The sequence below is a fragment of the Bufo bufo genome, chromosome 9, assembly GCF_905171765.1.
Source record: "Bufo bufo chromosome 9, aBufBuf1.1, whole genome shotgun sequence".
In the NCBI taxonomy this organism is placed as follows: Eukaryota; Metazoa; Chordata; class Amphibia; order Anura; family Bufonidae; genus Bufo; species Bufo bufo.
The window spans coordinates 138,518,377-138,533,322 of NC_053397.1; the positions used below are offsets into that span (position 1 = coordinate 138,518,377).

The following is a 14,946-nucleotide window of genomic DNA, read 5'->3' on the forward strand; positions in this document are numbered from 1 at the left end:
TAGCAGGTATATTAGACGCTGTTATCAAAACAGCGTCTAATATACCTGTTAGGGGTTAAAAAAAACACATCTCCAGCCTGCCAGCGAACGATCGCCGCTGGCAGGCTGGAGATCAACTCTCTTACCTTCCGTTCCTGTGAGCGCGCGCGCCTGTGTGCGCGCGTTCACAGGAAGTCTCGCGTCTCGCGAGATGACGCGTATATGCGTGACTGTGCGCAGCGCTGCCACCTCCGGAACGCGATCCTGCGTTAGGCGGTCCGGAGGTGGTTAAAGAGGACCTTTCACCGATTACACTATGAACTAACTATACAGACATGGAGAGCGGCGCCCAGGGATCCCCCTGCACTTACTATTATCCCCGGGCGCCGCTCCGTTCTCCCGTTATACACTCGGTATCTCCGCTCACTAAGTTATAGTAGGCGGAGATTCCAGTCACTAAGTTATGGTAGGCGGAGTCTGCTCTTGTTCTGCTCTAGCGCTGGCCAATCGCAGCGCAGAGCTCACAGCCTGGGAGGTTATTTTCTCCCAGGCTTTGAGCTTTGCAATGCGATTGGCCAGCGCTACAGAAGAACAAGGGCAGACTCCGCCTACCATAACTTAGTGAGCGGAGATACCGGAGGGCATAGCGGGAGAACAGAGCGGCGCCCGGGGATAATAGTAAGTGCAGTGAGATCCCCGGGCGCCGCTCTACATGTCTGTATAGTTAGTTCATAGTGTAATAAATCGGTGAAAGTTCCTCTTTAATCCTAACTTCTACAAACCTATAAATACAGAATTTATATATATTTTCTTTAGCCAAATTAGTTAACAAACATTGATGTTTAAGCAAATAACATGCTGTAATGTTATTGTTTCAGTTGAATAAATCCTATTTAAATTGTTATTATTAAGGTAATGATTATTTTTCTCCTTCCTAAGTACAACAGAAAAATTGTCCAAATATGAATCTTTATGTAAAAAACTATGATTTAAATCAAGCCTTACTGACTAAAATCGGTTTGATTTAAATCAAATCCACCCTGATAGATATAGATACAAGATGCACGTAAACATATCAAAAAGAGTTTAATCAAAAACCTGATTATTTTGTGCAATCAATAAAACAGGGTACAAGCGTCTATGCAAAAATATAAATCGTTTATTATACGAGTTTAAAATACAATCAAAAATTAATCAACGTAAATTTCAATAATATACAATGATATGCAGTACCCAGAATTCGCCACTATATGGTGCCAAAACACTACTCAACCAACACACGAATATTATGCAATACGACTTAAAAATAGAGATATTGGAAAAAAAAAATATATACCACTGCTCAAAAAAAAAATAAAGGGAACACAAAAATAACACATCCTAGATCTGAATTAATTAAATATTTTTCTGAAATACTTTGTTCTTTATATAGTTGAATGTGCTGACAACAAAATCACACAAAAATAAAGAAATGGAAATCAAATTTTTTAACCCATGGAGGTCTGGATTTGGAGTCACACAAAATTAAAGTGGAAAAACACACTACAGGTAGGGGTGGGCGATATAGACGATATAGGCGATATGCGATATAAATTTGTGCCACGATATGGATTTTGAGCATATCGCCTATATCGCCGGACCGCGATATGATCGCGCTCTCTGCGCGCACCATCTTCTCCTGAGCCGGCACAGCACACTGGACACAGTGGAGAAGGAGAGAGTCCCTCCCTCCCCACTGTGCGCGGCTTCCGCTGACCACCAATGACAAAAGAGGAGGAGGGGAGGGACTGACAGTAAATCATTGAGTTTTCACGATCTCAGTGAGCGTGTGAAAACTCAAATCCGATGGTATATTCTAACCCCCAGGCGTTCCCATGGTGACAGGGACGCTTGCCTGGGGGTTAGAACATACAGGGCCAAGCCGCTGACAGTAGAACATTTAAAAACTAATCAGTAACTTTAACTTTATTCATTGGTGATCTCTTTACTGTATACCTTACTAGGTCTTAGCTCCGGTAACAGCAGGCAGTGCGGGCGGGCGGCGCTCACTCACCGACGTCACACGCCTACTCCTCCCACTAGGCGGCGCAGGCGCGTGACGTCAGTGAGTGAGCGCCGCCCCCCGCACTGCCTGCTGTTATCGGAGCTAAGACCTAGTAAGGTATACAGTAAAGAGATCACCAATAAATAAAGTTAAAGTTACTGATTAGTTTTTAAATGTATTCCTGTGAGCCTCGGGGGGGATCTGTGGATGGCACAGTTTAGGGGAGGGGGGGGGGATCTGTGGATGGCACAGTTTAGGGGAGGGGGGGGGGGGATCTGTGGATGGCACCGTTTAGGGGAGGGGGGGGATCTGGGGATGGCACCGTTTAGGGGAGGGGGGGATCTGGGGATGGCACCGTTTAGGGGAGGGGGGGGGGATCTGGGGGTGGCACCGTTTAGGGGAGGGGGGGAATCTGTGGATGGCACCGTTTAGGGGAGGGGGGGGATCTGTGGATGGCACCGTTTAGGGGAGGGGGGGGGGGGATCTGGGGATGGCACCGTTTAGGGGAGGGGGGGATCTGGGGATGGCACCGTTTAGGGGAGGGGGGGGGGATCTGGGGGTGGCACCGTTTAGGGGAGGGGGGGGGGATCTGGGGGTGGCACCGTTTAGGGGAGGGGGGGGGATCTGGGGGTGGCACCGTTTAGGGGGGGGGGGGGGATCTGGGGGTGGCACCGTTTAGGGGGGGGGGGGGGGATCTGTGGATGGCACCGTTTAGGGGAGGGGGGGATCTGGGGATGGCACCGTTTAGGGGAGGGGGGGGGATCTGGGGATGGCACCGTTTAGGGGAGGGGGGGGGATCTGGGGATGGCACCGTTTAGGGGAGGGGGGGGGATCTGGGGATGGCACCGTTTAGGGGAGGGGGGGGATCTGGGGATGGCACCGTTTAGGGGAGGGGGGGGGATCTGGGGATGGCACCGTTTAGGGGAGGGGGGGGGATCTGGGGGTGGCACCGTTTAGGGGAGGGGGGGAATCTGTGGATGGCACCGTTTAGGGGAGGGGGGGGGGATCTGTGGATGGCACCGTTTAGGGGAGGGGGGGATCTGGGGATGGCACCGTTTAGGGGAGGGGGGGGATCTGGGGATGGCACCGTTTAGGGGAGGGGGGGAATCTGTGGATGGCACCGTTTAGGGGAGGGGGGGAATCTGTGGATGGCACCGTTTAGGGGAGGGGGGGGGATCTGTGGATGGCACCGTTTAGGGGAGGGGGGGGGATCTGTGGATGGCACCGTTTAGGGGAGGGGGGGATCTGGGGATGGCACCGTTTAGGGGAGGGGGATCAGCTCCCTGCTGCTGTGTGCACAAAGCACAGGGCAGCAGGGAGAGTGTAAAGTCCTATTCACCCTAATAGAGCTCTATTAGGGTGAATATGACAAGGGTTCTACGTTCTAGCCCTTAAGGAGACTAATAGTTATTAAATAAAAAGTAAAAAAAAGTTTAAACACGCCCCCCCCAAATATAGAAAACAATATATCGCGATATCGCATATCGCACATGCTTAAAATTATATCGCAATATAGATTTTAGGCCATATCGCCCACCCCTAACTACAGGCTGATCCAACTTTGATGTAATGTCCTTAAAACAAGTCAAAATGAGGCTCAGTAGTGTGTGTGGCCTCCACGTGCCTGTATGACCTCCCTACAACGCCTGTGCATGCTCCTGATGAGGTGGCGTCGGTCTCCTGAGGGATCTCCTCCCAGACCTGGACTAAAGCATCTGCCAACTCCTGGACAGTCTGTGGTGCAACGCGACGTTGGTGGATAGAGCGAGACATGATGTCCCAGATGTGCTCAATTGGATTCAGGTCTGGGGAACGGGCGGGCCAGTCCATAGCATCAATGCCTTAGGCCTCTTTCACACGGGCGTTGCGGAAAAATGTGCGGGTGCGTTGCGGGAACACCCGCGATTTTTCCGCGCGAGTGCAAAACATTGTAATGCGTTTTGCACTCGCGTGAGAAAAATCGCGCGTGTTTGGTACCCAAACCCGAACTTCTTCACAGAAGTTCGGGCTTGGGATCGGTGTTCTGTAAATAGTATTATTTTCCCTTATAACATGGTTATAAGGGAAAATAATAGCATTCTGAATACAGAATGCATAGTAAAACAGCGCTGGAGGGGTTAAAAAAATAAATAAAATCATTTAACTCACCTTAATCCACTTGCTTGCGATGCCCGGCATCTCAGTCTGACTCTTTTACTGTATAGGACCTGTGGTGAGCATTAACTATAGTTTAAGGACCTGGGATGACGTCACTCTGGTCATCACATGGTACGTCACATGATCTTTTACCATGGTGAATCACTCCATGCTCTGGACACTACACTACGCTGACAGACACAGCAAACCTTCTTGCCACAGCTCACATTGATGTGCCATCCTGGATAAGCTGCACTACCTGAGCCACTTGTGTTGGTTGTAGACTCCGTCTCATGCTACCACTAGAGTGAAAGCACCGCCAGCATTCAAAAGTGACCAAAACATCAGCCAGGAAGCATAGGAACTGAGAAGTGGTCTGTGGTTACCACCTGCAGAACCACTCCTTTATTGGGGGTGTCTTGCTAATTGCCTATAATTTCCACCTGTTGTCTATCCCATTTGCACAACCGCATGTGAAATTGATTGTCACTCAGTGTTGCTTCCTAAGTGGACAGTTTGATTTCACAGAAGTGTGATTGACTTGGCGTTACATTGTGTTGTTTAAGTGTTCCCTTTATTTTTTTGAGCAGTGTATAATAATAATGGATTATGCGCAAAACTCAATCAATCAAGAAAATAACAGATACAATCCCTTGCTCTGCCCAAAATGATGACTAATCTCAGATATGGGGTAGTATTGCAACAAAACTTAAAAATTATTGGCTTGATATCAAACTAGGGAATATAAAGATTCCCAACAGAGAGTTTCTCCAATATTATCCCCTTTATTCAGTTATATGCATCGTAACTGAAATCAAGCAAAAATATTGATGTAGCAAATAACGTTACACGTCCGCAAATTAGCAGGTATCTGACTAAGTATCAAGCCAATTAATTTAGATCAATACTACATAAAACGAAAATATACATTACCCAAGGGTCAAGTGATATGCAGAGTCTTGGGGCAGTCAGCTCTCCGATAATCCAAATCTTTCTCCAGAGATCTCCCCTTCTTTCTTTTTTGTCTTTTTTTCCTTTTTTTTGTATCTGGGTTCCCAACCCAAAACTTATCAGATGAACACCTTCCTAATTTGGAACTTTCCAATCATTGTTGGATGGGCGTGTGCATTGATAAGGAATGCAACGTCATAATACTACCCAGAATGCACTTATGCTACTAGTGTAGAATTAACTGCTCATATCTAGGTGGCACTGTTGTATAAGCTATAAGCATCATACCATTAAGGGTTAACTCATACATGCCTGATATTTTTAATACTACACACCTCTGACATCTGGAGGCCTTGTCTTACAGCCGAGGGACAAACTTTGATACATGAATGTATACTTTGAGGAACATCTAGACAGACAATTCTCACACTGTGGAATTCATGTCCAGATAACAAATACAATAAAGCCTCTAAATCTGCAGGTGCTGTGTATCTATATAATAGATTGTTACAATAACACTAGCTCTTTGAACGGCACAGTAATCTTCCCATGGGACTTTCTTCGGCCTACATGAAAATCCATACAAAATTGTGAATATAAAATCAACATTGCTCTTAAAAGGCAATGAATACCAATTATAATTAAAATCAGTAGATATAACTGTTTACACTGATGAAAAGGCACAACAAAGTGCATGATGGAGGGGTTGCCATGTCTGTGGTGGTAACCAGCCAGTGCCAAGTTCCAGCATCTCTACTCATCTCAGACGGCGTTCCCACACTGTCCCCGCCTCCCCGCCCATCACAGCTCGGACTCCCGCCCACATCACTCGCCCCCCCCCTCCTCCCATCCAAGTCCACCCACAATATTGTTTATTCATTCAGCATTCTCAGGCTGAATGGATGTGCTCAGCCAGGGTGCTGCCCCCTCCAAGCTCCGGGATCCGCCCTCCCTCCCCCAGTTACAGTCGTCCCACTCCTGTCACTCGCAGCCTTGCTCAGCCAGTCCCTCTCCGGCCGTCTCCGTCCAGCCGGGGTAGCCGCTCAAACCCCACTCGTCACAGCAGCTCAGTCCCCGCCCACTTGCATTCTCCCCTTATGCCGACTCCAGCGCACCACTACTTGGATGCCCCACGTGCTGGAGGCCTTGAGCAGGGCATCCCGATCGCAGCAGCATCACCACAGGTATAACATCCCTCCACCCCTGTGCTGTGGGAGGACATTTATAGACACCTCTCTACAGGAATATCTCACTATTTACATCCATGGGCACTATTCCAAGAGCAATATTACTAGTTATACCACACCACTTACACCACAGTGGTATTACACCTATGAACTCCAGATTAATCACATAACTAAAATTGACTTACTGTCATGGGTTTGCGCAACTATAATGTTCATTATATCTTACTTGGGATGAGTTAACTGTATATGATTAAATACTTGAATTCAGCTATAAATATCAACTAGCACCAAAATTGGAGCTAGTTTTAGGCTCCATTCACACGACCGCAACGTGTTTTGCGGAACCACAAAACACGGACAGCGGCAATGTGCGTTTCGCACTTTGCAGACCGCACATTGCCGGCACTAATAGAATATGCCTGTTCTTGTCCGCAATTGCGGACAAGAATAGGACATGTTCTATTTTTTTCGGGAAAGGAATTGCGGACCCGGAAGTGCGGGTCCGCAATTCCGTGTCCGGGCAGCACATCGTGCTGCCCCATAGAAGTGAATGGGTCCGCAATTCTGTTCCGCAAAATGCAGAACGAAATTTCGGACGTGTGAATGGACCCTTAATCTGCTTATCCTTTTATCTTCTTATTTAATCTAGTCTTGCTTGATTGATTGATTCACTTTATTGTCCAATTATTTATGCAAATATTAATTATTTTATTGCCTTTACTGTCAGTTTTAGACATTGATTTTATGTTATGGTACGTATATCTTTTAGACTTGAAAAAGGGGTCCACAGAACTCCGTAATGCGTTGTCTCAATAAAACCTACTGTATTGAAAACCTCTGGTTGCGAATTTGTGCCTATGGTCCACCTCTCCATTCGACTTCTACAGTCCAGTGGTAGCTTACTATATCATTTGACTCAGACGGCGACCTGGCCCCCGCCAAAGGAGAGTACGGACAGATTCGGCAGCACCAACCAGTTACAATCTACCACATTTTCGCCTTCATTGCGGTTGCGCCCAATTTTAGGTGCAACCGATACAGGCGAGCATAACCACACTTCCTGTACTAGGAGGCTACTAGTGCTTGATATACTCACTCTATGAGTGCCTTTTTCATCTTGTGGCCACAATTTGCTCTAAGGGTGGATGAGGTGGGTATAATGATTATAAAACATTATCTTTTCTACTGCAATTGCTAACTGTCATCTGGTTAAATAGGATGGGTGATGTAATGCAACCATTGTTATGAATGGATCTATGTATATAGATGGAGCATACAGGCAGTTGTCTGATTGTGGAGTGTATTGGAGAGAAAAAAAATAAAAATAAAACAAGGAGATCCTACTTTGTTTTTTTGTTTTTTTTAAAAGCGAGGTAGATATGTTTTTGGATGAGAGTAAAACCTCTGGTATTATTGATGAGAAAGTGGGTAAGGACTTAAAGGGGAATCGATTAGACCCAAAAAACCACAAAAAATTTCAGTTTCACATTGACAGTTGGCCTATAAGGATGCATAGCAAAAAATCAATGCTCCACGATCCTATTGCGGGCAGTCAATGAGGGGAGAGAGGGAGCCCCCTCCATCTCTAAACTCCTTAGATGCAGCAGTCAGCATTGCCTGTAGAATCTAAGGGGTTAAACCGTTGCATCACAGTTACCTCAGATAGCAGCAGTTACAGCTGGGACATGACTGTCAGTAACAGTCAAGGCCCTGTCCTGATTGACTGTGCACAACTCTTGTGGCCGCTTGATCACTGCAATGGACATGTACAGCACTATGAGCAAAGGCTATGGTTGCTGCGCTCTAAATGTATGGTGCTTGTCATTATAAATCTTTATATAGCATCAACATATTCTGCAGCACTGAGAACATGTACAGACAAAAACACCACATAATAGTTATTACTTAACATTCACCACCATATGACTACTTTATGCTGACATTTTGTAAACGTAATTTTATTTATTTTTAAAGAAGACCTTTCACCAGAATAAAGTATCTAAACTGACTATACAGACGTGTAGAGCGGCACCCAGGGATCCCCCTGCCCTTACTGTTATCCCCGGTCGCCGCTCCGTTCTCCGGTTATAGCCTCCGGTATGTTCATAGTTAGGCTCCACCCAGGGGAACCTGCCGCGGTCTCCTTCGCCTATGCTGTAGCGCTGGCCAATCGCAGCGCTCAGCTCATAGCCTGGCTACAGCATAGGAGAAAGACGCCGGCAGGTTCCCCTGGGTGGAGCCTAACTATAAAACATACCGGAGGCTATAACCGGAGAATGGAGCGGCGCCAGGGGATAACAGTAAGTGCAAGGGGATCCCTGGGCGCCGCTCTACACGTCTATATAGTCAGTTTAGATACTTTGATCTGGTGAAAGGTCCTCTTTAAAGACAGATGGCTTACAATTTTAGAAACTATTTGAATTTCAAGAAAAATTCTAAAACCCTTTTTTGAAGGTCCAATTCAGTTATGAAATCACTTTGAGAGGCTTATATATCAGAAACCATCCATAAATGGAATCTATACACCTCATAATTATTCTAAACTTGCTAAACCTTTAGGTAGTTTTGAAGATTTTTCATTTGATTCAATTTTTCCTGTAACACATCAAGGGATGACAGCCAAACAAACCTCAGCATTTATTACCCGGATTCTGCAGTTTATAGAAATACCCTATATGTGGTCATAAACTGTTGTATGGGCACGTGGCAGGTCTCAGAAGGGAAGGAGCACCATATGGCTTTTGGAGTGGGGATCAGACACCTGGGACCTTTGCCGATCAGCTATTAGAGAAGGCAGGAGCCCGGCTGCCTTCTCTCAGCTATTCCTAGGGCGAGTGACGACATGTTCATCGATCACGTGGCCTAGGAGCAAGTGAATGGGGGATGAGCTGCAATACCAAGCACAGCCGCTATACAATGTACAGCACTGTGCTTGGTAAACTGTAAGAAGACCTTCTCAAAACAGCTTATAGGTGTGGGTGCCAGGTTTAGTCTCCCAACCAGATAAAAATCTAGGAAAAACCTTTTCATGCGTTTTCTGTACATACAGCTCTCAGTGGGTGCTATATATACACACAGTGACAGAAAAGCAGGGACAGTAAAAAGATATCCCTACCTTCTCTAAGGGGAGCGGACACAGCATTAGATTATATGCTGACCGCTCAGAAGTCTACAGGCAACTGGAAAACGATTAGCCTAGACCAGGGATGCCCAACCTGCGGCCCTCCAGCTGTTGTAAAACTACAACTCCCAACCATGCCTTGTTTTAAGCCGTCTAGGCATGCTGGGAGTTGTAGTTTTGCAACAGCTGGAGAGCCGCACGCTGGGCATCCTAAACAACAACTAAAAAAAAAAAAAAAAAAACACACACACACACAACAGTAAAAAAGGCACTTTACCTGATTGGGTTCCATAGGCGATTCTTTGGGAGGTGGCGAAGGGATAGATGCCCCCATGCTGAAAATAAAAGTAACATTATTTAATATGTTGAATTTATAAATGACAACAAAGTATTATTAAATGGGTAAGGTCATCTGATGAGGCAAATAAAGTAAAAGGGGTGATCAGCTGATCGTCCTAGACAGACAGAGCGAGCGAATTTTACTGGGGAATGCAATAGCAAAAATGCTATAGCAAGCAGGGGATTTCCCAAGCGGAGGAAAAAATAATATCACGTTTCAAACGGATCTGCCACATCCCACTCTATAATGTCCATGTGAACTAATAGTGCATATGTACAGAGATTTATTCCCGCAAAATCACGTACATGTAAGTGGGGAAATGTGGTGCCTACACTTAAAAATTTTGCTTCTACACTTCTAAGCCTTGAAACGTCCCCAAAAAAATGGGGAATGTAAAGTAATAACTGTTTTTGGAGGTATTACTATTATGAAAGTAGAGAAACTGAAATTTAGAAATTTGTTAATTTTTCCCAATTTTTGGTACATTTTTTTTTTATAAATAAAAATGAAATATTTTGACTCAATTTTGCCACCGTCATGAAGTACAATATGTGACGAAAAAAACCTCTCAGAAGGGCCTAGATAAGTATAAGTGTTTTAAAGTTATCACCACATAAAGTGACACGTCAGATTTTCAAAATTAGGCTGCGTCCTGAAGGTGAAAAATGGCTGCGTCTTCAAGGGATTGAACAACATGTTTATGGACTTTATATATATATATATATATATATATATATATATACACACACACACACACACACACACACACACACACACACTCCTTGACAAAAAAAATAAATAAACAGAGCACCCAAATAGAAATGCCAAACTGCTGTAAACCTCAGCATACAGCAATGTGTCAGGCAGGTATATAAATGTCTGATCAGACATTTGGTCGTCCCTAGTTTTGGGTAGTGTACTTCTTAGCAGGTTCGCTGACAGCTAGACATAGATGCTAGACATGGATCTACGACACTCAAACATTTTGCACAGTTGACAGATGTTGAGAGGGCACATCATTGGACTGAGAAGCAGGAAGGTTGTTTTGATGAACTACCTGCCATGTAAGCTGTTCTGACATAGCTGTTAGGAGGTGTTGAGAGCAGCGTTTACGCGAGACCATGTATGCACAGCAAACAGGCTCTGAATGGCCTAGACAGACCACCAAAACAGAGAACAGTTTGATCTGCTGACAAGCACAAGCAGCTCAAATAATTTTATCATCCACCATCCCGGCATAGGTGGCATCTTCATTTAACACCACTGTCTCTGCCAGGCCATTTCCAAGTACTTAGAGAAAGAAAAATTGGTGTCATGGTGCCCATTACATGTCCTGCCACCGACAGCCAGACAGCATTGGCTTCGTTTGCAGTGCTTTTGTAAACAAGAAACCTGGACTGCTATGGAGTGGAACCATATCATCTAAAGCAATGAATCTAGATTCTGCTGCGGATCTTCTGACAGTCAGGTTCAAGTATGGAGGCCTTGCGGTGAGCGCTGAAATCCTGACTGCTGTGGAGGAACACACTCACCCAACTGCTTGTGTGATGATCAGGGGAGCCACTGCATATGGCAGAGCATTACCCCCAGGGTGGATTTGATTTAAATCAAGATTTAAATCACTAGTCAGTAAGGCTTGATTTAAATCATAGTTTTCTACATAAAGACTAATTCTTGCTGGTATAACTTATAATATGCAAGTAGATGAATATTTTTAGAACAACAACTTTTCATATTAGTTTGATTAGGTTGATTCTGCATTCATAGGTTTGTAGAAGTTAGGATTAAGGTATTTTTCTCTATCAACTGTCTAGATTTTCCCTTATGGTGTAAGGATACAGTGTTTTAATAAATAATTTCACTAATGTCGCTTGGACTAAATTACACCTTTTAATCTTACACCTCCTATATCCTAAAACTTAACTTTTATTCTACAAGATTCTAATACCCAACTAAAGGATACATATGTTTAAAAATTCCAGTAGTCTCAGCAATTTATGTATAATTGCTATATTTCTTGTTAGTAATCACAAGAAATCCTAGATAGGCGATTACTAAATAATCTTACAAAAACCTCTGGAAGAGCATGACATTGTGAATGGATTAATGTAATTTATTTACCAAAAAAATTACACATATAGAAACATAGAATGTGTCGGCAGATAAGAACCATTTGGCCCATCTAGTCTGCCCATTATACTGAATACTATGAATAGCCCCCGGCCCTATCTTATATGAAGGATGGCCTTATGCCTATCCCATGCATGCTTAAACTCCTTCACTGTATTTGCAGCTACCACTTCTGCAGGAAGGCTATTCCATGCATCCACTACTCTCTCAGTAAAGTAATACTTCCTGATATTACTTTTAAACCTTTGCCCCTCTAATTTAAAACTATGTCCTCTTGTAGCAGTTTTTCTTCTTTTAAATATTCTCTCCTCTTTTACCTTGTTGATTCCCTTTATGTATTTAAAAGTTTCTATCATATCCCCTCTGTCTCGTCTTTCTTCCAAGCTATACATGTTAAGGTCCTCTAATCTTTCCTGGTAAGTTTTATCCTCCAATCCATGTACTAGTTTAGTAGCTGTTCTCTGAACTCTCTCCAAAGTATCAATATCCTTCTGGAGATATGGTCTCCAGTACTGCGCACAATACTCCAAATGAGGTCTCACTAGTGCTCTGTAGAGCGGCATGAGCACCTCCCTCTTTCTACTGGTAATGCCTCTCCCTATACACCCAAGCATTCTACTAGCATTTCCTGCTGCTCTATGACATTGTCTGCCTACCTTTAAGTCTTCTGAAATAATGATCCCTAAATCACTTTCCTCAGATACTGAGGTTAGGACTGTATCACTGATTGTATATTCTGCTCTTGGGTTTTTACGCCCCAGGTGCATTATCTTGCACTTATCAACATTAAATTTTAGTTGCCAGATTTTTGACCATTCCCCTAGTTTTCCTAAATCCTTTTCCATTTGGTGTATCCCTCCAGGAACATCAACCCTGTTACAAATCTTTGTGTCATCAGCAAAAATAAATACTCTAAGTCCCTTTTAGGGACCCTCGGGATAAGAATTATAATTAAATACGGTCTGTAGGACCAGAAAATCCCTTTAGGGGTCCCTAACTAATAATAAAATCTTATCTTTATTTCAATCACTTAAAACAAAACAATCACAAGAAAACCTATTGTTAAAACTATCAGAGTATCAGTGAGGTAGAAGAAAGGCTATACATAATTGATCCTGATTGCTCAGGGCAATCTAACTAGTCCTGTATGAATGCCTATAGGGTGCACTACTGTTTCCACTCTCCAGAGCCACCTTTGACCATGGAAACAGTTATCCTTCAGAGTTCTCACACTGAAAATGTACCCGCTGTGTGCATCAGCCTATTTGAGCACGATATGTGTCAAAGTGTCTGGGAGGAGGTGCTAAGTTCAGCAACAATACACTACTCCACAGACTGTGCTACTACCCCATAGGCTGACACGCAAGACCGGGGTGTACGTCAATCACCAACTGGTAACTGCTGTTATTTTTCCAAGGCAATAAAGTTTGTAGATATAGAGTGTGCCGGGAACTTTGTCCCTCGCTACCTACTATCCATGGCTACCAATGCCGCTCGTAATGCTCCTAATAGACCTCACTGGCTCTGTCTAAAATGTTTGCGCTACACTAATACACCCCTCCCGACATGTTTCGCCACTTGCGTGGCTTCGTCAGGGGAAGTGGGGTATAGGTGCGATAGTTTTAACAATAGGTTTTCTTGTGATTGTTTTGTTTTAAGTGATTGAAATAAAGATAAGATTTTATTATTAGTTAGGGACCCCTAAAGGGATTTCCTGGTCCTACAGACCGTATTTAATTATCAGCAAAAAGACACACCTTAACATCAAGGCCTTCTAAAATTTCGCTGATAAAGATATTAAACAATATGGGTCCCAGAACAGATCCCTGAGGTACCCCACTGGTAACAAGACCATGGTCTGAATATACGCCATTGACTACAACCTTCTGTTGTCTGTCCCTCAGCCACCACCTAATCCATTCAACAATATAAGAGTCCAAGCCCAAATACTTTAATTTATTGATTATGTGGCACAGTATCAAAAGCCCTACTAAGGTCTAGATAAGCGATGTCTACTGCACCTCCACCATCTATTATTTTAGTCACCCAATCAAAAAAATCAATAAGATTAGTTTGACATGATCTCCCTGAAGTAAACCCATGCTGTTTTTCATCTTTCAATCCATGGGATTTTAGATGTTCCACAATCCTCTCCTTAAGTATGGTTTCCATTAATTTCCCCACTATTGATGTCAGGCTTACTGGCCTATAGTTTCCCGATTCCTCCCTACTACCTTTCTTGTGAATGGGCACAACATTTGCTAAATTCCAATCTTCTGGGACGACTGCTGTTACCAGTGATTGGTTAAATAAATCTGTTAATGGTTTTGCTAGTTCACCGCTAAGCTCTTTTAATAGCTTTGAGTGTATCCCATCAGGCCCCTGTGACTTATTTGTATTAATTTTAGACAGCTGACTTAGAACTTCTTCCTTTGTACAGACACATGCATCAAAAGATTCATTAGTCTTCCTTCCTAACTGTGGTCCTTTTCCTTTATTTTCCTTTGTAAAAGCTGAACAGAAGTATTCATTGAGGCAGTCAACTAGTTCTTTATCTTCTTCCATATACCTTCCTCCTTTTGTTTTTAATTTGTTTATACTATGTTTTAGTTTCCTTTTTTCATTTTCTGAAGAATGTCTATCGCCTTTTTTTTCTTGACTGAGCTAATTTCTCTTCTGCCTGTGCTTTAGAAGGTCTTATAACTTGTTTGGCCTCTCTCTGCCTAATCTTATAAATTTGCCTGTCATCCACTTATTTTTTTTTGTATAATTAATAAATGCTATCGTTCTGTTTTTAAAGATTCTGCCACTTCTGCTGAGTACCACAGGGGTCTGGGGTACTCTTTTTTTTGCTTTTACTGACAAGCCTAATGCAATTATCTGTTGCCTTCAATAGTGCCACTTTTTAGTCCCATTTCTCCTGGACTCCATTAAAATTGTTCCAATCTGTTCCATCCGATGTTACTAGATGTTTCCTGCTGCATTATGGAGAGCGGTCTACAGATCAATCAGACGAATCCGAAGAGAGGAACCTGAAATATAAGCACAATTCCTGCAC

The 14,946-nt window shown here is 43.7% G+C and overlaps 1 protein-coding gene across 1 annotated transcript in view; it reads right to left on the reverse strand.

Annotated features, from left to right (window-relative positions):
* The window catches only part of ST13 (ST13 Hsp70 interacting protein), a 325,403-nt gene that overhangs the window by 266,317 nt on the left and 44,140 nt on the right, over positions 1–14,946 (reverse strand). Inside the window, exon 2 of the mRNA XM_040406554.1 lies at positions 9,696–9,753. Within this exon, the coding sequence (XP_040262488.1) occupies positions 9,696–9,753 (58 nt within the window). The remainder of the gene's footprint in view (positions 1–9,695; positions 9,754–14,946) is intronic.